Here is a 17,410-nt window from a genome sequence, read left to right on the forward strand (position 1 = left end):
CTTCCACAGTAAGGAGCCGCGAGAGAAATGAATGCACACATACAACCAGCTTTCTACACTGTTATATGGTCAAGAACCTAAACTAGGGAACCCACTTTCAGGCTGAGTTTTCCCACAGCAACTAAGGCAACCAAGATAGTCCCTCACAGACATGCCCATAGGCAGAGCTGAGCTAGACAGTCCCCCATAGACATGCCCATAGGCGGAGCTGAGCTAGACAGTCCCTTGTTGGTATTCTTTTCCCAGGTGATTCTAGGTTGTGTCAAATTCGCACATTAACCATCGCAGGAGATCTTGGATTTGATTATCTCAGTTTGAAGAATGCTTAGAATGGTATCTCTGCTTAACTCCTTCCTTTGAGAACTGGCCAAACATTCTTTGTGTTCAGAGAACAGAAGAAAATGACAGACGCTGCCTTGGTCTAAGCAATGCTGCATGCATGGCTCTCTGCAGCTCTCCTTATAACTCAGAGACGATTTTTGCTTATTCTGGTTGCTGTCTCTCTCCTCCTTGAAGCTTTGTCTCATTTCAGTCTAGAAAGTCATACTCAAAACTTATGTGGAGCAATATTCTGCCAGCTCTCTTCTCTCTTAGATTGTAACATGCAGAGAGACCTCAGAATGGGAGGATCCAAAGAGACCGTGCAGCTGAGGTTTCCTTCACACCCTCCTTTGCTGGTTTCCCCCGCTGCTGGCACTCAGAACTTCAGGGCCTTCATTATGCTGTTGTTATATAGCCTGGTTTCCCCCTGCCTTTTCTTACCATCTTCCAATAAGAGAAAACTGTTTTTCTTGTGGATTAACGTTTCCTATGCTTGCTTAGTTCCTCTTATAATGCCCTGTACTGCTCTGGATCAAACTTCACCTTCCTCCTTGATTCCCTGAACTGCCAGTCATGTGCTGACCCTTCTGACCCTGCAGGCCTCTTTGGTCATTGGCTTGGATGATTCCACCTAGATCCCCTTGACCATCAATTCATCTGTCCATTTTCTTACTCCAGTTGTTGAAATGTTTGTATCCACACCGGTGTCTTGAATTGAAAGCAGAATCTAACCAGGTCAACAATGAGATTCTTTATTTACTTGATATGAGTTATTTACTTGGAATAAGGTATTTTTAATTTTCTCAGAAAGAATTAATAAAATCTCCCAAATTCTGTCTTCTTGACAGTTCCTCCAATTCCGATGATTCTTCAAAAATAGTTGGATCAGATGCACCGTCCAACTCAATAGTTTCATTTTTTACTTTATATCAGTGACAGCTGAACTGCATATTTGCTTTGCTTTTCATAATAAATCATCAAAACTTTATTTAGTACAGGAATTGTGTAGGGTTTTGTGGCTTCTCCATGTGAGAGATAATACTATTATTTGTGGCTATAACTTATTCAGCATCAAACACCTCTACCTACTATTGTCATATACCGGCGTACACACTACCTTATTTAAAACGTTGGGGAATGGTTCAGAGAGGGAAGAGGGTGAGCTGCTACTGAGTTTATAGGCTGGGGGATGGCAGATGCCTTGAAATTGTAGAAAGTAAATGGTTTCAGGAGTTAGAGGAATATGTAACTGTGGGCTTTGATAAGAAAGAGTGCTGGTGTATATGGAAAAAATACCATGTGTTATTTGCTAGTATGATATTCATTAAAAATCAAAACCTTATAAGATCAGTATTAGTCCCATTATTTTTGTGATGTTGAAGGTCAAATCCTGGGTCTTCCATATGCCAGAAAGGTGTTTAATCATCGAGAACATTTTAGCCATGGACTAGACCTCTCTCTCTCTCTCTCTCTCTCTCTCTCTCTCTCTCTCTCTCTCTCTCTCTCTCTCTCTCTCTCTCTTTGTGTGTGTGTGTGTGTACGCTTCATGTGTGTGCATTCCAGCCTTGGATTAGACCCTCCTTTGTGTGTGCATGTGTGTATGTGTTCATGTATGTGTATGCATGTGTTTGCAGGTACACATACATGTGTGTGCAGGTATAAGTGGAGGCCAGACAAGAGCTGCATGTGTTAATCAGGTACCAACTCACACACCTTTGAGACATCTCACTGGCCTTGCCAATTAAGCGAAGCTGGTTGATCAGCAAACTCCAGGGATCCTCTGTGTCTGCCTCTCCAGTACTGCGATTTCTAGTGCATGCCACCACTTACTACTGCTACCCTCTTCTTCCTCCTCCTCCTTCTCTTCTTTGTCTTCTCTTCATTCTTCTTCCTTGAGTTCTGTAAATCCAACTCAGATCTTTGTGTTTACAAAGCAAGCACTCTACTGACTGAGCTGTTCCCAAGCCTATTTTGTTTTGTTTTGAGACAGGGTCTTAATGTTGCCTTGGCTGGCTTTAACTTGCTATGTAGCTGGGGCAAGTTTTGGACTCCCAGCCTTCCTAAGCGCTGAAATTACAGAGTACATCATTACACCTGGCCAAGCTCTCTCTTAGGTGATGAAACTGCACCAAGTATGAATTACTAATTGTGCAAAGTCACTGAGAACAACAAGGGGACCAGGACCTGGAGTCTAAAACGAATTACTTATTGTTCAAAGTCACTGAGAACAAGGGAACCAGGTGACCTGGGGTCTATATTTCACTGAAGTGATTTTTTTCCTCTGTGTATGAACACACTGTACTTATATCATCTCACTAAACAGAAATTTCCCTACATCAGGACCATCTCCCAGGGATGGCATTACCAAGGCTCACTGCTTCCGGTAGCTGGTATAGGTGGCACTCTGAGTAAAAGACAGAAACCAGCAGAAGGAAAGGTGAGGTGAGAGGGAGTGATACGATTAACACTTGCTGGGTCTGGATGGGGAATCTGGACTACTTCCTAGGAACACGGAAACTTTCTAAAGTTCCCATTTGGGATGTCATTATTCAGTATTTGTTCACAGTGAAGGTCTGCTAAGACACGAAATGCATGATTGCCATGCACATAGTCATCAGTGACTGGACCAAGGGAACGTTCCCAAGCAAACACAAACTGAATAACGTGACCTTGCTCCAGTAAATGACAGTCCATCCAAGAGATCAAGGAATGGCATGAAGGCAGGGATTGCTGCCCCATACAAAGATAACCTATGTCCATAACTCATTCAATAAACTGTTAGGAAGCAGAGCCCTGGATCTGATGCTGGGGAGGTTTCTTGCATTCAGCAGTCCTGTGGTTTAAAAGTTAACTGTGAGAGCTGCAGAGAAGCTTGGCAGATGGTGCCGGTTATTAATCAGAATGAAAACACAGCAGTAACTCTCAGCCAAGACTGTAACAATGGTAGGGATCCTTGTGAGAATTCTTAACGGCCCGTTTATCCTGGTTTGGTTCTGGAATAAAGGACCTTTATAGGACAGATCAACTTGATTAGAGAGTGTGTACATAAGGTTCACTATGATTTGCCGTTTGGCAGTTGAATAATTATGACTGCCTGTGGTTATTTTTTATGTTGCTATTGCTATTCAGTTGCATGGCACATGTTAGTTGTTTATTTGCTATTGAGAATCTTTGCTATTGAGAATCGACTGATCATGGTGTCTCCCCTGCCACAGTCAAACATTAATTAGGCGGAGCTAAGGGAATCCCAGGGGGAGGGGGAATGACTGTAGGAGCCAGAGGGGTCAAGGACACCAGAGAACATGGCCCACATAATCAAATAACGAGGACTTCTAGGGGCTCCCGGAGACTGAAGTGCTAATCAGAGAGCCTGTATGGTATGGTCTGGCCAAGGTCCTCTGCATATTAGTTATGGTTGTGTAGCTTGGTGTTCTTGTGGTCCTCCTTATAGTGGGAATAAGAGTGGCTCTGGTTCTTTTGCCTGCTTTTGGAACCCTTTTTGGGTTGCCTTGTTGGACCTTGATATGAGGAGATGTGCCTAGTCTTGTTGTTACTTGTTATGTCTTGTTTGTTTTGTATCCCTGGGAAACACACTCGTTTCTGAAGGGAAATGGAGGTATAGAGGATCTCGGAGAGAAGGGAGATGGGTGGGGAGGGGCTGGGAGAAGAGGGAGGGGAATCTGTGGTTGGGAACTCTCCACAGAAGTGGTGCACAGCATGGCCGTTCCTGTCCTCAGAGCCAGTAATGAACAGTAGAGATGCAGGAACTTCACAGTGTCTTTCTGGACTTAGTTTTGGAAATTCAAGCTCTTATTTCTACCATCATCTATCCAAGACAGCGTTGGGAAGCAGAAAGCACAGCTCATACTCAAGTACAGAGAGCGTGTGTCGTCCGTTTTGGAGCAAGGCAAAGAAGACAGTTATGAGCCACGATTTAATTCATCACCCTTCCAGCTCAAACCTAAGCATAATGCTTCTGTCCAGTAGTGTGACCCTCTCCCCTCTCCCGCACAGGGTGTGACTTCTGATACACTTAGAAATGAAGGGGTGGAGAAGGGGGGGTCAGTCCAGTGTGCCAGCCTTCACCCTTCACGTGTGTTTTTCTCTCTTGTGGCCTTTCAAACCATTCAATAGCAGATGTAGCTTCTTAGAGGAGGTAGAATATGTGGGTTTAAGCACTTCAAGGAAATATAAGACAGGATAGATTTTTTAATATATATCACCATCTTTTATAATCCCGTTTCTGAGATGCATTGTAATCGAGACAAAACCTTTCTCCAAATGCAAGAAGGTTAAACAAAGGCCACTGTCAAATTGAAATCAGATTAAGTTATGTCTTTTCTGCCATAACAAAAGCTGTAAAGCAGTACATATAAAAGCCTCTCTCTTTTTTTGGCATGGAAGCCAATATAATTATTTCTTTATTTTTTAAAAATTTAAAAACCTTAGCATCTACAGAGCAGTTCCAAACAAATATTTAATAAATCTATAGACTAATGCCTACCTCATTAGTGTGTAGCATGCACCATTTAGCAGCCAGGTGGAATTCACTATCTTGAATTGGATTTTAATGAATTCACTTTTGTTAATTCTGTCTCACCAAGGAGACCATGTGTCCATCAAAGGCCAAATAGAATGCATGTTTCAGTTCCCCAAACTACCTGAAATACAATAGTTCTTTCATAAACCATAAATGATAAATGGCGTTGATTGGCTGTTGGCTCGCTTTATGACTGCCATTTCTCTTATATTTTTGTTTTGAGCATAGCCTTTAATAACTGAGTCATTTCTCCAGTCTGTGACTGCCACTTCTCAATCACTCATTGAGCATCGTGATAAGAGTAGAAGCCCATGCCATTATGTGTAATGAGTTTTTTTCTGGCTCATTAGCCAACTCCTAAATAATGAATGGAGACTTCTTATTATTTATGAAAGCTCAGCCTATAGCTTAGGCTCGCTCCTAACTAGCTCTTATAACTTAAATTAACCCATTTATTTTAATCTACATTCTATCATGTGGTGTTACCTTTCTTCCATCTTGTACCTCCTATTTCTTCTCTGTGTCTCTTGGCTTCTCCTGTACATATAGATTCCTCCTGCTTTTCCTTTCTCTCCCCAGAAATCCTTCCTATGTCTCCTGCCTAGCTATTGGCCATTCAGCTTTCTATTCCACCAATCACAGCAATGCACCTTCACACAGTGTACAAACATACCACAAACAGTTATAGAGTGTGTGTGTGTGTGTGTGTGTGTCTGAGACACCGTGTCAATGGAACATTGCTATAGGTGAATGCTGTGAGTGTCACATTCAGGTTGTTTTTAAGGAGGTTTTATTACAATGGATATTAGCAGTGGGAGTGTACAACAGGAAGGAGGGAAGGAAAGGAGGAACAGAGGCAGAAACAAAGGAATTCTTTTTTGTTAAGCTATATTTTCCATCTTCTAGATTTCCAGGGCTTGAACATAATAAATAAGTGCACTAGAAATATAAGAAATCCAAACTTATATGATATAATTAAAGTTATTTAGCTGTGATCAACTATTTTTTGTGGGTCTTTGAACATGGGGTCTCAAAAAATAAATATAATAATGACGAAGTAAGTGTATCCCAGAATGTACTTTTTTAAAAAATGGACTAAAACATACATAGAGAAGGCATGTGCATTGGCCCTTCCAACTTTATTTTGCTCTAGATATAATACTGGCATGAGATTACTAGGTAAATACAGCAAAGAGCTTGACTTTTCTGAAGTTCTCCAAAACCTGGAAAACATAATGAGAGTCCTCATACACAAAATGCGCTTATTCAAAAAGGAGTCCTGTTGACTTTAAAAGCATTTTCATTTTAAATTCTGCAGACTTTGATCTTATCCCAACCCCCTTATATAGTTCTCTTTCATCCCCGGGGGTAGGCACCATTGCATCATTTTTTCAGTTCAGTTCTACAAGGCATGGAGACCAAACTGTCATCTAAATGTCACTGATTGGTTGGCGATTCATGCTGAGCCTAAAATATTCATTTTGTAAGCTTTCATAGTTGGTTCAGTTTTTCCCACCAATTATAAGTAACGTGAGCTGTTGATGATTTGTGCTGCAGATGATGTAGCATCATTAAAGGAAGGATGTTAATGTTCTGGAGATGAAAGTGACAGAGTGGCCTTTGCTCTGGCATTTGTACGTACCCACGGGGGTCATAGTGTGAGTATCCAAAACTCGTGAGCAGAAAGCTGGGTTTCCCGCTACCTGACATGATGTGTGTTCCTTTCTGCCATCCATGTACCTGTAGCTGTGAGCAGGTAATCTACAGCGCTCCAGTAGACTGGTACCTGGTGACCGCTGTGGACCTTCTCTTCCTTCTTCTCTCCTCCTCTGGCTGTGTCTCTCCCCACACCATCTTTTTCTATTGTCCCTGCGCTTTAGTGATTAATAGAGACTTCTTGCTCTTGTTAATTTATAGGCCACATCTCCATTGTAGCTTTTAAGGCCCTCCAATGCCATCATATTTTTGAAATTCTGTCTCTGTGAAATTCACTTTCCCAAAGAGCCCTAGAGTGGTTTGTATTTCCCTGGCAGGGTCCTGAATTATAACAGCATTGGAAATAGCCAGCTGCTAACATCTAAATGACAACAGGAAATACTTTTGCTGGGCTTATTTACACCTAAAACAATCCCATATTTTCTGTATACGTGTTTATACTTTCGCATAAAATATAGAGCTCTGTATGATCTTAACTAATCCTGTGAACCAACACAGAAGCATGAGAGCTTAGGAAAATGAATCGGACACTCATGGACCTGAATCAGTCACCCTGCCTTCTTGTAAGTGGCTACTAAGTACCTTGTACCTTTCAGGCATTGGGACCCACACCACATGAAGAACAGACCACACTTGGATCTCACTGCCAGCATTTCCCAGGCAACAGACAAATATAACACAGCTGAAGTCTTGCTTCACAGTCTCTGGCTTTTCATATAACGACATGGAAAGCATTCCCCAGGCCTTGCATATCTGCCCAGGCAGAAATCCCAGGAGTTTCTCCCAATGTTTCGGCTCAGGAAGAAGGGGAATCTGCTCCTTAGAGTTGCCTGAGATCTCTGCCTAGAGTGCTTGGGGTGGCCAAGGGCACAGAACTGAATAAAATATTCCAAGTTGAAGGCCAACGGGCCAAAGAAAATAGGAAACAGACAACAAAGGGCCAGACACAGGGCAGGGCGTGTAGTCAGTGTAAGTTAAATTCTTTTGAATTCAGCCCTGCGTCTTGCTCAGAGCAGAGGGCAAAGTGAGCAAGAGGAAACAGGGTACTAGACTCAAGGCTGATTGCTGAGTTGGTGGAAGGGAGGACAGGCAGACCCTTTGGCAGACAGTTGAGAAAGCACAACCTAAATGAGGACAACCATAGGCTACAGGACTAGCACCAGGTGGAGAGGCGCCAATACATTGGTTTTGTGTTCTTTTGTCCTACTTAAGGACAGGTAACTTGGCCTCGGTTTTATAACCCTCTTTCAGGGATAGTATCAGCATCAGCCCTATTGGTTCTTGTGAAGACTGAAAATGAGCTTACAGATGCAAACCACATGGTGTTTATGACCTAGTGAAATAGCTTATATGAATACCTGATGCACTGCCAGCCACATTTTCCTTATCAAAGCCTACAATGGAACTTGACATGTCAATCATTCACCCACTAGTTCAACAATCATTTTAAAATATTTTATGATGGATATGAATTACACAGAATTTTATTAAATTTATATATAATATAAAATTTAATTTTATTTTGGAGGCATTGTCTCATATAGCCCGGACTGTCTCAAACTCATTGTGTCACTGTGGCTGGTCTTGAACTTATGATCATTCTATCTGTAAACCAAATGTTAGGATTACAGGCATATAGGGGACTAGATACTTTTCCAAGACATGGTTTCTCTGTGTAACATTTTTGGCTGTCCTGGAACTCACTTTGTAGACCAGGTTGTCCTTGAACTCACAGATATCTGCTTGTCTCTGCCTCCCAAGTGCTGGGTTTAAAAATGTGTACCACCACCACCACCCAGCAGGGACTAGATTTTTAAAAATCAGTTTTACAGAATTTAAAAGTGGGAGGATTAGAGTTGAAGCCTCAACCTAAGGAATTTTGACTATTCATCCTCCAGAGATCTTGCTTGCTTAGTACACATATTTGCATGCTGATCTAAACATACCTTCACTTAGGTGTCGTCCTGTATATACAGGGCCGCCTCTTCATTGTGAGGCTTTTATTTGGTCTGATTCAAGAGTGCTCAATAAAGTATGATGCCAAAGTCAAAAGCCTTTTAGTCTAGGGACACGATGGAAATGCGAATAAACAATGTGATGCATCAGAAATAGCAAAGGCCATGAGAAAGCCACAAGGGCAGAAAGTTCATCCATTCATCTGTTAGTTGATGCAACAAACACTTTTTTAAATTTACAAGAAAGTGTTGGAATGGAACTCCAGATAAGATGGGTAGCCCTTGATCTCTTGGATACACTGCGGCTCTGCTTGTTACAATTCTGAAGGATTGAGTTGGGACTTTAAACATGAGGAATAGCTAGGCATGTTGATGCACACCTTTAATGCCAACACTTGGAAGTCGAGACATGTAGAACTCTGTGAGTCTGAGGCCAGTCTGGTCTACACAGTGAATTTCATGTCAGCCAGTTCTATGTAGCGAGACGCTGTCTCAACAAAGGGAGAAACAGTGAGGAACAGTGGTAGAGGCAAACAGGGGCAAAGGAGATTCAGAAGGCAATATTTCCTGTACTAAGGAATCCCAGCATCTCCTAGAAAGGTGCTGGCACCTAGCTTGGGTGGCCCCATCTCATTATCAAGTGGCCTCACCTTGGGTCCTTGCAAAAATCTCTTTTGTCAACTGTGACTGTGTTTTTTCTGTAAAGAATTTCTTCGTACCCAGCTTTGGACTTAATCACCTGATGAGCAGCTGCAGACTCATGTTTTAGGATGCTTGATTCTTCTGTTTTTTAACCAGGTTATAAAGCATACAAAGGCATCTCCAGGTCTCACCACATCTGTGTATAACTTGCCCTTTAATTTCAATCCTCATTAATTTTTACATGTGGGGTGGGGGGAGAGAGAGAGAGAGAGAGAGAGAGAGAGAGAGAGAGAGAGAGAGAGAGAGAGAGAGAGAGAGAGAATGAATGAGACCTACAGTTAAGCTCAGGTGTGATGAGCATGGATAATCCCCATTATGGGAATCATATATGTACACAGGCAAATATTAACATATTAGCCTATACTATGAGTATGGAATATAAAATAACTTCAAGGACAATAAAACCCAATTTTCCCTACCAATATGGATTTGTATTTTTGCAGTCTTCATCTTTTCTGAGCCATTTCAATGGGCTGAATATTTTTATAAGGTTTTCTCTCAGTTGCTATTATTTACATTGCAAACGGCACCAATTATACCTGCTTTTCTCTATAGATTTAAAAAAAAATCAAAGTAACCAGAGTGGTTACTTTTAACACCCCTTGCCTTTTCCTTTCTTGTAAATAACTCAGGAAATTGCAGAGCTGCTCCTGAGGGTACCTTCCTGGAGGCCCCTTCAAGCTAATCTGTGTCTTCTGCTGAGAGCGAGTTCAGATGATCTGGTAGCATAAGGTCACAAGAGGTCGCTGAGTCACAGTAGAGGATAATGAGGAGCAGGCCTAGCTTTAGTCATCAGAGGGTTTTATTATGTTCTAATTCCTTCACACTCAGAGGCTCCCTGCAGGGAAAGTCGTGTGATTTCTGACAGAAGAACAGGGATTGTCACTAAATACCAAGATACATTTTAGGACAAAAGCATTTACAAGTAGGGACCCCTATCAGATGAAAAGGACTAACTCTAGTTACGCAGTAGATAGCCTGCAAGCGGTTTGGATCTGCAGTGTCTCCAGAGATTCATGATTTCTGTGTTTGGATGCCGCTTGCAGTGAGTGCAGTTTTGAAGACAGTAGAGACTTTAGGAGTCGGGTAGGGCTTTGGAGGTTATATCTACCCCTGGTTCCTGATTCACCACAGTGTGAGCAGGCCCTGCTACATATTGCTGCCACCATAAATTCTGCCATACCTTTCCACTGCAAAGGACCCAAATGTAAGGCACTACCTGTTCTGTGCTCACGGTACAGTTCATGAGCTGGGCAAGGGGCTGTAGATTGAAACACACAGAGACAGACAGAGACAGAGACATGGGTCATCCTTGAATTCCCCAAAAATGTCAAGAAGGCCAGCTTTGTTGTGTTTCAGGGTAGCTTATATAGAGCCTTCCCTGACGAATGGCCATGCCCTAGCTCTCGAGATCCTTCAGCTGCAAGCCACCAGAAACCACGCCCCTGCCATCAGGGTCTTGTGCTCAGAACAGCTGCAAGGATAGGAAAACAAGCTGCTTACAGGAAATCAAGGGTCTGGGGGTCCACTGTCCTCAGCACCCAAACTCCCAAAACTGTGAGCCTCAACAAACCTTTCCTCCTTGAACGTGCTCTGGTCAGTATTTTGGTCATTGTGACACAAAAGTAACCAAGCACACTTGTGTAGGGTGGCTTTCGTCTGGCAGCTTGGTTAGTCGCTGAGCCTGAAACGAAGGCTCCTGGAGTTAGTTACGTGCCATTAAAGCTCAGAGAGGACAGGTTTACCTCAGAGAAATCTTTGCCTCCCTGTGGGCTTCCGAATGGATTGCCAGATCTCAACTGGATGCATACAGAGAGGGTGTGGAGCCTTTGCCTGGGTTGGTGATAGAAACCCTGACCTTTGTTGGGTTCACGTAGCACTACCCAGGCTGTGTGCATCAGGGATGGGGGTTGGGAAGTGCTGCCATAGTCGACTCATTGGTAAACAGCTGCCCAGAAAGAAAAGATTTTTATTTCAGAGATGCCATGGTATTTTGACCCCAGGAGATAATTACTAGGATTACAGAATCTATCCAAGCTGCATAGTCATTCATTAATATTTGCATCATTTAAAGACTGTGTATCGCTAGCTACCTCCATCCTTCCTCATTATTTCCAGAACAAACACTGTACCTTTTCCTTTTAAAACTTAGAAGCTAGTATGTTAAAACATTATTCTCATCTGTCAGAATTCTTGATTATTATGATTTCAAATTTGTCTACAGTGAATATGTATTGTATTTATGCTAAGGAAAAAGTTACTGTACTTTGAACTTGAAAATCCTTTATAGTACTCCTACCTCTCAAGTTTGCCACTCTAATTTATAGACATTTTCTTCTAGTCTCAGCCAGTTTGACATAATTTCTCAGTAAACTTTGTTAAAGAGAGATGCTATTTTGCCCTCCAATCTTTCAAAGCATTGTTATAGCTGAGACACTGAGTCCTCTGAGCTATGGGATCTGATTCTAATGTAATGCTAACCTGTCTTGGTTTGAGGCAGGGACACCTAAAGCTGCTGTCACCCATCCAGTGGTCTCATAGAATATGACTGGATAATGATGTGTCAGAGAATACGTCTCTTTGTTGTTGTTGTTGTTTAACCTGTGTAAATGTGTCCTTTGTTAAGAATACTGAAAACTGAGCCAAGTGCTGTGGTGTACACCTTTTACCCCAGCACTCAGGAGGTAGAAGCAAGCAGATCTCTGTGAGTTCAAGGCCAGCCTGGTCTACAGGGTGAGTTCCAGGCCAGTCAGGGCTACCTAGTCAGAGCATGGTTTAAAAAAGAAACCTGTAAATTGTTTGGAATAAAAGGTCTACCCAGTGGAAAAGAAGCCCAAATTGATTTAGATTTTTTTATGGGACTGAATCAGCCAAATCAAACCCAGGCTTCCCCAAAGCTTCCAAATTCTTAATGGAAAGTCATGCTCTTCAGAAGTTTGTTGTTTAATTATAACTCATGCCTTCTGCAGATGTGTTATGGGGTGGACCAAAAGGAAAATGTTAGACGTGTCCATTCGTGGTTTCTATGACCAGTTGGTGCCTGGCCGGCTGAGCCACTTCAGTAGGCAGGAGGAAGAGCAGAAGATCACAGGGCTGATCTTCTGGAATCTTTTGTATAATCTCGCCATGTCAGAATCTAACCTAAAATCCTTTGATACCTGTATCCCTAAACCAACTTCATTGTCCTCACTGGAAAAGAACTTTTGTAACGTCTGAAAATTGAACTTCCAAGATTTGATTCTGAAGAGAATTTCTGTTGCCCTCCCTTTTTAAAAACAGGTCTAACCGGTCTTAAAGGAGAGAAAGGCAATCCAGGCATTGGAACTCAAGGCCCAAGAGGTCCCCCTGGACCAGCAGGTAAATCTTTCTACCTAACAACAGTGATAAGATATAAATCTTTATGATCACTTCATAGGTGAAGAAAATAACTGTATTCTACCCTTGTATCAACAGGAATAACTGCATTTCTCATTTATTTTATTGAAAGGCCAATGCGCTGGTTACAATCCACCTCTGATGTCAGTCTATGCTACAGTACATTTGGGTTCATTTTGATCGGATGAGTTAGACGAGGCTACAGTAACACATTAGTCCCAAGGGCCTGGTGATACAATGAACCTTTACCACACATTTGCACACTTCCCGGTGTTTGCGGTAAAGACTCTGCCATGTTAGACCTTGTGAGTTCTACACCCTCCAAGAAAAAAAAAATGAAGAAGGCCCACCAATCTCCGTTTCCTAAATATGGTGGATGTCTAATATCCAGTCCTACTCCTCTGATGGGAACTAGTCACACAGCCTCAGCTGAACTGTAAGGGAAGCGTGAAATCCAGCGAAACACAAGGGGATTTGGAGAACATTGTTAGTTCCTGCTGTGGTTGTCCTGCCAAATGAGCTTTGTGGAAGTTTTGAGTACAATATCATGTTTTTCAAATTATCTCCAGATGAGCTGAGTTGTCACCGGAAACATGAGCTTGTGTCCTGTTGTATTTACAACCCTTATTGGCCCTAGGGAGTCAAATGTGTACAGATTTTTCTTTTCAGTGTAGCGGTGATTTTAGACCATGTCTTTAAATGATAGCCCAAGATCAAAAGGTCCGTCTTGATGGTAGGCACTTTTACTTCTAGCGGCTGTGTGAGGAACTGACATCATGTTTGACGTCATGTCTTTGGTGGTCTGTGAGAACTGACGGACGGAAACTGAATGCCCTTGTAGGTTCACATTATTCAAGCAGCAAGCGGTACTTGTGTCTGTGTCTCGTTTCAATGTTAGTTGAGTGGGATTGTAATTTTTTTATAGCTTTAATATTTCACACATACACATAATTGATTAGGATCAAATCCATCTCCTTCCCCTCTCAGATCCCTGCCCTACCTACTCCCTACACATCACTTTTCCTTTCCCAACTTCATGTGCTCTTAAAAAAAGAAACCCGCCGAGTCCCCCGAGTGCTGCAGAAGCAGGAACATCCACAAGAGTGTGGGGAGCCTCTCAGGGGCCACTTCCCTGAAGAAAGCTGACTTCTCTCACAGCAACCATCCATTTCCAATCGCTGCTCAGCTAGGGGTGGGACTTCCGGAGCCCCTTCCTCTCCCTATGTAGTTGAATGGTTTTTATTTCTAGTTGAAAATGTCTTTTAAGAGGAAAGCCAGGCCTCAATTCAATAGGCATGCAAACCAAAAAAAACCAAACCCAACAAATTTCTTGAATTCAAAAAAATGTTTAATCACCCCTTATTTCTATTCAAAGTTTTTAATTGATGTAAGATGGCCTAAATCAATTTAGACTAATGTCCTGGGTCCAATTTTAAACTACTTTCCATTTGTCTTTTCCAGGATAATGTTTTTGGCCCTAGACTAATTTAATTAGCTGAAAACCTAGGCCGGTACTAATTTACACAACAATTTTAGCTTTATGAGGTTATGGTTTGAACGTGTTCATGTGCGTGTACATATGGGGAGGCCTACACATTGGATTCGTGAGGAGTTGTATTGGAAAACAAGAGCACCAGTGAGAAAATGAGGTTTTTGAGAATGGCCTCCTCCTTTCCCTTTAATGCTCAAGAGGACGTGGAGAAGAATTCATTTTGCTCTCTGATGCTGGAGTTGATTACAAGTACTGTCTCTGAGGAGAACACGTGATTATGGTATGATTCTTTACTCAGGGACTCTAGGAAAAATCACACAATGAGTAGAGTGGATGAGTCTCCTCATTGTTGCGTCTTTGAAAAACAACTTACTTCACGGTGGTCTCCAAAGTCGCTCGATTGTAGTAAATGACGAACTCTTCACTGTTGGTCGCTTCACAGGACCCTCAGGGGAAAGTCGTCCTGGCAGTCCTGGGCCACCTGGCTCTCCTGGACCAAGGGGTCCCCCAGGCCACCTGGGAGTGCCTGGACCACAGGGTCCTTCTGGCCAGCCTGGATATTGTGACCCATCGTCGTGTTCTGCCTACGGTGTTGGAGGTAAGTACCAGCCGCTTGCGGGCTGTGCAGTTGTGCAGTGGTTCTTACTAACCTGTGGAGGGAGGGCTTGAAATTCAATGGGTAGCAGAGGACAGCAGAGGCTGGACGCCTCAGCCCCTGTCTGTAGAGTGCAATTTACTGTCCACTCTACTTAAATCCCCCAGGGGGAAGATTCAAATAACCACCACATTCAAGTTTCCTTTGCTTCTCAGTACTGATCCCTGGGCAGGGGATGTAGCATAGTGGTCGAATATTTGCCAAATGGTAATCCACATAGACTTGGCCTCCTACTGGGTCATTTGTCACGTGTGGTTGAACATGTTAGTGTCTCCATGGTGTTCCTGTCATGGTGTGGCCATGATCATCCTGTGAATTTTCACTTTTAGTTTTAGACCGGCCCCACAATCCTTTCAGAGGGCATCTTGCCCGCCACATGACCAGGGAGATCTGAAGAATAAAAATAGACATGTCTTTGCTTCATCAATAAGCGTTAGACTGAGAGTCCGACAGAAGACAGCACCCACAAACAGCAGCAGTACTCCAGCTAGGGCCTTGCTGAGTCACGGAGAGAGAGGTTCAAAGACAGCTTTAGGCCAGTGCCCAGCGTCATCAGTGCGTGGAAATTCTTCTGCTTTAAGAGAAATTTAACCTTAGTTGTCTGAGAAATTGGTCAAAGTTTTGTTGATGTCTATTTCTCTGTTCATCTTTTCCCTCCTTGCCCTCTCAAATCTGTCCCCCGTCCCTTCAGATCTCATCCCGTACAATGATTACCAGCGCTAAAGGGCTGATCTGGCACTTTGGTTGAGTTGACCTGGGCATTTAGCTATGGATACAGAACCTGTTCACCACCACTGCTAAGCTCCTGCCCTTAACCATGGTCACCCCTCTCTTGCCTCCATCCTTCCCCACCTCACCATGTTCAGGTCCCCTGCCTATCATGCTCCAAACACGATGAGTGATAACATCAACACGTAACAAAGACATATAAGTCAACTGTAATAGAAACTGACATCCCACATCATTCTGAATGGAGTTCTCTGACTGTGCGTCAAGACTTCATCCCAACCTCCTCTATACTGAGGCTCTGTAACAGTAACTTAACTGTATGTCCCTCTTGCCTACCCTACAAGATGATGAGCACCTGCCCTCCTGGCTCTCCATTTCACCTTCTTCTCTTGATCACCCTCTTCCCCTTCTCTCCTGGTGACGGGCTTGTAACACAAGATTGGGTTCTTAATTTTATATTTTCTTTTATGATTCTACTTCGTTGCAGGGTTTCTTTTGTAAATAAAATGTATACTATTTAAACAACTGGTCACGCTTCTAGTTTTCTAACATTTTTTTTTCTAGTTTGTCTTTTCCTTTGCTCCTAGTACTAACGATGAAGCCTCATGGGGCAGTGGCATGGGGGCACGGCAGTGAGTGCTTTCTCCTCATGCAGGGCACCTCTGTGGTTTACCAACCAAATCTGTATTGCTCTAAGGACTCAGATAGGGGAGAGTATCCATTTCTGGTTCCTGGGTCCCATCAGGTCCCCCACCCCACCCCCACTTTTCCTCTTTAGTGTCCCATCCGGATCAGCCTGAGTTCACCCCGGTCCAGGACGAGCAGGAGGCCATGGATCTGTGGAGCTCGAGCATCTGACGGCCTCAGGAGATGTCTGAGGAGCAGTGGCAGGCCCTCTTCCGGAGCTTTAACTTACAAGATGTTGTCACACGGTTGTATGCTACTTTGTAGGGGGAGGCAGGGCTCGTGTCATCGGCCGATATTTCCTCTATGGGTAACGTTAATTGTTGCTTTGAAAACTTGTATTTTGAAACCATCCCCTTTTGGGGACACAGTTGCAGTCCTGTCCCTTTGCTGTTTGAATTGCATGCCAGTTAATTTGATGGTCTTCCAAAGACTGTGAGAGAGGAATCGGAAAGGATAAATTGAACCCCAGGATCTCTTCTCTGTTAGATCGTTTCAATTTATAAAATAAACGAGAGAGGTGTGGTTACATTGGAGGGAATTAGGGCCCCAGTCGCAGAAGCATGAATTTGGAGGTCCATGGATAGTGCCACTTAACTGTACCCATGGCAACGACCTTGCTGATGATTAAAAATACCGCCATCACTGAGGAAACTACCTCGTTTTTGTTGAAATTGATCTGCCCAGTTCTTAGATCACTCAGTAACTGGTTTCACGGGTATTCAGAAATCAGAACTAGACTATTGCCTTTCTGAATTTTATAATTAAAGAAACAGATTCTAATTTCCAGAAGTTTTTGATCCATGTAAAATAATCACTTCCTACCAGCTCCGATGCAAAAGAGACCCTTTTTTTTTTTAAATGAATAATTGTCCAGCAGTGTGTTTCAGAGCTTGCCTCCCCTTGACTACAGGGATTACTTTGTAAATGCAAATATGTTTTTGAAGACTTGTTTTTATTCTTTTTTATAAGCAAATAAAAAAAACTTAATACAATCTGTGTGGATTCTTTTCAGTGTATTTCTGAATGTCACCTTCAACTTTTGTGTTTCTATTTGTGTGCCCATCTGAAGAGAAACAGCCGTGGCCCTGTAGGTAACATTCCAATTCCCACTCCTTCATCCCTTCCCTCACCTTCAGTGGAGGAGAAATCTTACCCAAACTAATGAGCGCAGAGCCTGGCATCATTTTAATATCACTTATAATTTACCAGGCAGTGAAAGCAACACAAATATATTAATT

The 17,410-nt window shown here is 42.8% G+C and overlaps 1 protein-coding gene across 3 annotated transcripts in view; it reads left to right on the top strand.

Annotated features, from left to right (window-relative positions):
• Col14a1 (collagen type XIV alpha 1 chain) overlaps positions 1-17,164 on the top strand; it is a 186,503-nt gene extending 169,339 nt beyond the window's left edge. For 2 of the 3 annotated variants that reach the window (XM_038343529.1, XM_038343530.1), the window contains exons 46-48: positions 12,514-12,591; positions 14,544-14,699; positions 16,264-17,164. In XM_038343529.1, coding sequence (XP_038199457.1) covers positions 12,514-12,591; positions 14,544-14,699; positions 16,264-16,343 — 314 coding nt within the window. In that variant the 3' untranslated portion in view covers positions 16,344-17,164. Of the gene's footprint in view, positions 1-12,513; positions 12,592-14,543; positions 14,700-15,447; positions 16,015-16,263 lie in introns of those variants that run through there. The other variant, XM_038343531.1, reaches the window with a different exon arrangement.
• Positions 17,165-17,410: the final 246 nt, after the last annotated feature.

Source organism: Arvicola amphibius, chromosome 9 (assembly GCF_903992535.2).
Source record: "Arvicola amphibius chromosome 9, mArvAmp1.2, whole genome shotgun sequence".
Classification (NCBI taxonomy): domain Eukaryota; kingdom Metazoa; phylum Chordata; class Mammalia; order Rodentia; family Cricetidae; genus Arvicola; species Arvicola amphibius.